Genomic DNA, 6,784 nt, shown 5'->3' with positions numbered 1-6,784 from the left:
CCCCAACCACTCCACCAACACCTATCACCACCACCACTACAGTGACCCCAACCACAACACCCACCACAACCACCACAGAGACCCCAACCCCAACACCCACCACCACTACAGTGACCCCAACCCCGACACCTACAACCACAGAGACCCCAACCCCAACACCTACCAACACAGCGAAACCAACCCCAACGCCCACCAGCACACAGACCCCAACCCTGACACCCATCACCACCACCACTATGGTGACATCAACCCCAACACCTACCACTACAAGCACGGAGCCCCCCAGCCCCACAAGCACAGCACCCATTTCTGAGTCAACCACATCCAAACCCCCACCTGAGTCCTCAACCCCTCAGATATCTCAGTCCACCTCTTCCCCTCCCACGGAGTCAACCACCCTTTTGAGTACTGCACCACCTACCACTGAGACGACCAGCACAGCCCCACCCTCCACACCCACGTCACCTACAGCCACCATGACGGGAGGCCACACGCTGTCTCCACCGCCCAGCACCACCACGGCCCCTCCAGGTAAGCAGAGCTGCTCGGTTCCTCCAGCCTGGGATGCTTTCCCCTCCCCTTGTGCCAGGCGGGACTGTCCCAGGAAGGCTCAAGGCAGGTTCTGGGCACCTCTCTGCCCACCAAGCATGGTTACTGTGTGGGCAGGAGCTGCTGACACTGTCCAGTGATGGGCAGTGAAGCCAAAGGCCACCCCGCTGCTTGCCCATATGACGGCCTTCTTAGGAGCCACTGACAGTAGCCAGTGCTGGGCAGTGGGGCCAAAGGCCACCCTGCTCGCCCATAGGACAGCCTTCTTCAGGGGCCCACTGCTGTGTGATGTGGTGCTGTGGGAGCCCACCAAGGCTGGGGGGCAGAGAGAGGCTGCCAGTGAGGTGCCTGCAGGTCCTCCTGCTTCTGGCTATACCCCCTCCTCGGGGCCTCTTTCCGGCAGACGGCATGCCACAGCCAGTGCCTTCTGCACAACTCTTGCTGGCAGTCAGCTTGGCCAGCAAGCTGTGCACCAGGTCATCTACGGGCTCTCGTGACACTCGGCTGTGGTGATGCTGGCCCTGTCGCTCCACCCTGCCTGGTGACTCAGAACCTGGGAGGTGGGCGCGAGGCCCTGGTCCTCTAGTTCTGCGACCCGGTTGGCTGTCTGGCTCCCTTGCAGCTGGGGAGTGGCGGTTGGGACCCTGCGATGTCTGAGACGTGCAATGTCTCAGCCCTCACTGGTGTCTCCTGCTCTCACAGGCACCCTCACTCACAGTACCACGATCGGGTCATCTTCACCCACCACCCCCAGCACTGTGCAGACGACCACCACCAGCGCCTGGACCTCCACGCCGACCCCAGTCTCCACACTCAGCATCATCACGACCACAAGCCAGGGGTCCATCTTTCCCTGCTGTGTTCTGAACGACACCTACTACGCACCAGGTGCTCAGGCTGTTCACATCCTGGGCTTGGGCGGCCGAGGCTGGTTTTGGCCCCGGCATGTACCGATGGGTCAGGCGCCAGGGCTGAGATCGCTGTGGGAGCGTCTCAGGAGGCGGCAGCTGTCGAGGGTGGCTGTGTCCAGGGCATAGCTTCCCTCGGGTGGCCTCTGTGGGGACCTCCGTGCGGTCCAGCAGCTAGCCCTGCCTCTGGACGGTGTGGTCATTGGTCTGTCTCCCTTCGCAGGTGAGGTGGTGTACAATGGCACACACGGAAACACCTGCTATTTCGTGAACTGCTCACTGAGCTGTACCTTGGAGATCTATAACTGGTCCTGCCCATCCACGCCCTCCCCAAAGCCCACGCCCTCCAAGTCGACGCCCACATCTTCCAAGCCATCGCCCACGCCCTCCAAGACAACGCCCCCCAAGCCCGGCTGCGCAGACTTTGATCCTCCCAGACAGGTCAGTGGGCTGCAGGTGGCTTTGCCCCCACGGCACTGAGCGCGGCATGTCCGGGCACCCAAGGCCCCAGGCACCACTTCCTGCTGGTCGTCTGAGGGCCGAGGCCTCCTGCAGCCCCTTGGGTGCGGGGTTTGCCAGGCCCTCCACCTTTTCACCGTGCCCTGCCGTGCCCCGCCGTGCCTGGCAAGGTGGCTGGCTGCAGTGAGGTCCTTGGAAGCCACCTCGGCCTCCAGCCTCCTGGCTCAGCACCCGCCCCTCCCGAGCACAGACCACCCCGTCCTGTGCCGGTCCCACTGACCACCCCCGGCCGCCTGCCCCCAGGTGAACGAGACGTGGTGGCTGTGCGACTGCTTCATGGCCACGTGCAAGTACAACAACACGGTGGAGGTCGTGAAGGTGGAGTGTGAGCCGCCGCCCATGCCCACCTGCTCCAACGGCCTCACCCCCGTGCGCGTCACGGACCCTGACGGCTGCTGCTGGCATTGGGAATGCGACTGTGAGTCCGGGGCCCCCAGGCCCTCCCCACATCTCCTGCCCTCTCCATGGGTGGGGACTGCAGGGCCCATCTCCCAGGGGCAGAAGGGCTGAGGCTCCTTGGGCACAGACCCCACTGCGGTGTTCACTGAGGCTGAGTGACTTCTGAGGGTCTCCTCAGCCCTGCTTTTGCCTCATTGGTGGGGAGGGCCTGGGTAGGTGGAGGGCTTGCCTGGTGGAGTTAGGGTCCCTCCCTGGGACAAGGTGCTTCTGAGGCGAGAGGGGGCTGAGTTGAGGTTTGAACCCTGGTCCATCCTGCAAAACGGGCTGCTGTGAGTGCACCAGGGCCAGTGCAGCTCAGACGTCCCTGTGCCCACACACAGGAGCGGGGTTTCAGGCCCCAGCTTCCTGCTGGCTCTTCCTGACTGTGCCCCGGCCCAGCTCTTGCACCCGACCCCGGCTGAGGGGCACAGGTGGCACAGCTCACTCTGGCTCCCTTGCAGGCTACTGTACGGGCTGGGGGGACCCGCACTATGTCACCTTCGACGGACTCTACTACAACTACCAGGGCAACTGCACCTACGTGCTGGTGGAGGAGATCAGCCCATCCGTGGACAACTTCGGAGTTTACGTCGATAACTACCACTGTGACCCCAACGACAAGGTGTCCTGCCCCCGCACCCTCATCGTGCGCCACGAAACCCAGGAGGTGCTGATCAAGACCGTGCACATGATGCCCATGCAGGTTCAGGTAGGCACAGCGTGGCCACGGGAGGCTGGCACGGAGGCAGGTGCTGACATGGGCCCCAACGCACCCTGGTTCCCCAGGAGCCAGAGGACTGGGCTGTGGGGGTGCCCAGGCACAGCCTCTCCCAGAGCCAGGCTGGAAGTTGGGATGGGATGGGTGCCTGGCTCCAGGACCCATCAGCTCTGCCCTCCAGGTGCATCCTGGGCCCCCCAAGCCCTGGCACGCATGCCACGCCGGGCACAGTCTCTGCAGCAGAAGCTGCCTCCTGAGGACAGAGTCAGGGACAGGGCTCTGCACACCCTTGACTGAGACGCCCCTAGTTGCAAGGGAGTTATTGGTTCTGAGGCTCAGGAGGCCCCGGGAGCCTGCGCGGGACTCCACAGTCCCCAGGTGCTCCCAGGAGAGCTCCTTCACTGGCTCACCCATGGGACCAGGGTCTGGTTAGGAGCAGCGGAGTAGGAGCAAGAGAGGGGGCAGAAAAGGGGGGGTAGACAGGGCCCTCTCCCTGCATGTGTAGGTTGGAGAGCAGGCAGGGTGGGGCAGCCCTGGAGCTCTCCCAAGGAGAGGACTGAGGCAGCTCCGCGGTGTGTCGGCCGCAGGTGCAGGTGAACAGGCAGGAGGTGGCAGTGCCCTACAAGAAGTACGGGCTGGAGTTGTCCAAGTCTGGCATCAACTACGTGGTGGACATCCCCGAGCTGGGCGTCCTCGTCTCCTACAATGGCCTGTCCTTCTCCATCAGGCTACCCTACCACCGGTTCGGCAACAACACCAAGGGCCAGTGCGGTGAGTTCCGTGGCCCCCATGGCTCCTGAGACCCCCCCGAGGCCCCCACGGCTCCCATTGCCGCCCTGTCCTGCCCCAGGGCAGGCGGCTGGACCAGGCTGAGGCTGAGGCTGTGTATAAACACCCACGGGCCTGCTGTGGGCCTCTTGCCTCTCTGCTTGGGGGTGCTGTGACCATCACCCGGGTTCGGTCCCTGTGAGGAGCCAACAGGAAGGGGCCTGGTCTCTGCCCTTGATCCCGGCTGGCCGGTCCTGGGCATCTGGGCTGGAGAAGGGCAGGGCTTGCCCTGTCTGCAACATGGCGTCTCTCACTGATACAGGCACCTGCACCAATACCACCTCTGACGACTGCATTCTGCCCAGCGGGGAGATCGTCTCCAACTGTGAGGCTGCGGCCGACCAGTGGATAGTGAACGACCCCTCCAAGCCACACTGCCCCCACAGCAACTCCACAACCAAGCGCCCGGCCGTCACTGTGCCCGGGGGCAACAAAACGACCCCACACAAAGGCTGCACCCCATCTCCCCTCTGCCAGCTCATCAAGGACAGGTGACCCTGCCCGGGCCTGCCTGCGGCCGTGACACCAACAAGCTGAGGGCCTCTGTGCCCCAGCCCCCAGCTCTTGCAAAGAGGAAGGAACCAGTGCATGGGGCCTGGCACTGGGGCTGGGAAGGCAGGAGGCCACGGAACCAGGGCCAGGAGCTAGGTCGCCGTGGTGTCCAGGACCCGGGCCCTTGGGTTCCACAGGGCTAAGCTGCCATGTCTGGCATGCCTGTGCCTTTATTGAACTCCATAATCTCTCCTGGCTCCTGGGAAGGTGCAGGGCTGGCCAAGTGTGAGACTCAGAGTAGACCAGTCAACCCAGGACAGAACTCAGGGCTGATACTGGGGAGGCAGATTTGGGCCTTGACAGAGGGAGGTGCTCCTAATACTGGCAGCCATGGGGTTCAACACCCCGTCCCTGGAAGTATAGGGGCCAAGTACAGGCTGGGTGTCCGTCTGCCAGGGTTGTTGGAGGGGGTCCTGAAGCTGATGACCATGTAGACGTGGCTTCTATCTGGGAGCCGGGCTGCAGAGCCACCTTGCTCGCCCATCCCTTGGTCTGTCCCTGACCCGTCCCCCGGCTGGCCTTGTCCCTTGACCCTCCGTCGGCCACAGGTGCCTCTCTGGTGGGTGCTGGACTCCAGGAGGACAGTCCGGGCAGAGATGCTGGGGTAGGGAGTGGGGGAGAGGCAGCTGCCACCTGAGTGTGACCTGTGCCTCTCCCTGCGCAGCCTGTTTGCCCAGTGCCACGCGCTGGTGCCCCCCCAGCACTACTACGATGCCTGCGTGTTCGACAGCTGCTTCGTGCCAGACTCGAGCCTGGAGTGCGCCAGTCTGCAGGCCTACGCAGCCCTCTGCGCCCAGCAGGGCATCTGCCTCGACTGGCGGAACCACACGCATGGGGCCTGCTGTAAGTGTCCTTCTGCCCCTGCCCTGGAGCTGGGGGCCTGCAGGCCAGACGTGGTCTCTAGGCTCTGCCGGGTGCTGTGCCCAGCCTGAAGCTAGATCCAGGTGGGCTGTGGCCAGGGATGCAGAGATGGTGGGTGTGAGACCAGGGCTGGAGCCATGGGGTGGGGAAGGCTGAGCTGGAGGAACTGAGGTGCTGGGGGTTCTGCCAGTGTCGCTAAACGCAACTGGGTGCCCACCACCTGGCTCGGGACAACCGTGAGGGCAGAGGCTGATGCCCCAGGCAGCTGGCCAGCCTCCTCTGTGTGTGGGGCACTAGGCAGCTGTCACTCAAGGGGGTCCAGGCTCCTCCGCCTGACATGAGGCAGCCCTCTGACCCCTGCCCCTGCCCTGCAGTGGTGGAGTGCCCGTCTCACAGGGAATACCAGGCCTGTGGCCCTGCAGAAGAGCCTACGTGCAAATCCAGGTATGTTGCTTGAGGGTCCACCAGGACCGTGGGCTTGCCCTCTGCAGTGTGGAGGGGGGCATCATCTGGGCATAGCAGTCCCACCTGCCAGCTCCCCAGCCCCACCCCACCTGTCTGACGATGCCCTCCCACCCCCAGCTCCTCCCAGAAGAACAACACGGTCCTGGTGGAAGGTTGCTTCTGTCCTGAGGGCACCATGAACTACGCCCCTGGCTTTGATGTCTGCGTGAAGACCTGCGGTAGGCCACTCGCTCACACTGTCCCCTGCTGCCTCCCTCCCACCGCCTCCTGGGTGTCCACGGAGGCTGGGACCAGGAGGCTGACAGGAGGCTGACCACCCCCTACCCCTGCTCCCTGCTGCACAAGGACTCTGCTAACACAACTTGTTTCTTCCCTCTTCCTAGGCTGTGTGGGACCTGACAATGTGCCCAGAGAGGTAGGCCCCGCCTTGGTGCTGGGGGATTCTCCCACAAATTCTAAATTCTGGGGAGTGAGGGATGGACATGAAAACGTAGAGCCTCAAAGATTGAGGAATGAGGTGATCTAAGTCCTGGATGGCTGAGTTGGCAGGGATATCACCCACTCACCCACCCATCCTTCCAACCACCCACTCATCCACCTATGCACCCATCTACCCACTCACCTACCCCTCCATCCATCCTTCCACCTACCTAGTCATCACCCACTCATCTGTGCACCCACCCACCCACTCATCTACCTACACATCCACCCACCCACCCATCCATCCATCTACCCACCTAGCCAGTCAGCCACCCACCCAACCATCCTTCTGTCCCTCCATTCATCTATCTGTCCTTTCATCCTTCCATCCATCCATCCACCCACCCATCCATCCATCCATCCATCCACCATCCATGCATCCATCCATCCATCCACCCACCCATTCACCATCTATCTACCATCCACCATCCATCTACCATCCACCATCCATCCATCCAACCATCCA

At 63.0% G+C, this 6,784-nt stretch overlaps 1 protein-coding gene across 1 annotated transcript; it reads left to right on the top strand.

Moving 5' to 3' along the window:
* Positions 1 to 283: 283 nt before the first annotated feature.
* On the top strand, positions 284 to 6,253 carry LOC113221504 (mucin-2-like; the record flags this gene model as incomplete). Its single annotated transcript, XM_026450834.1, has 11 exons — positions 284 to 531; positions 1,252 to 1,437; positions 1,681 to 1,898; positions 2,220 to 2,394; positions 2,876 to 3,123; positions 3,720 to 3,903; positions 4,223 to 4,451; positions 5,177 to 5,355; positions 5,748 to 5,817; positions 5,956 to 6,056; positions 6,222 to 6,253. Coding segments are annotated over exons 1-11 (1,677 nt in total), but the record flags the coding sequence as incomplete, so codon positions are not given.
* Positions 6,254 to 6,784: the final 531 nt, after the last annotated feature.

The sequence above is a fragment of the Piliocolobus tephrosceles genome, unplaced genomic scaffold, assembly GCF_002776525.5.
Source record: "Piliocolobus tephrosceles isolate RC106 unplaced genomic scaffold, ASM277652v3 unscaffolded_25332, whole genome shotgun sequence".
Lineage (NCBI taxonomy): Eukaryota > Metazoa > Chordata > Mammalia > Primates > Cercopithecidae > Piliocolobus > Piliocolobus tephrosceles.
The sequence above is the reverse complement of the archived record's forward strand: the minus strand, read 5'-3'. Positions and strand labels throughout refer to the sequence as shown.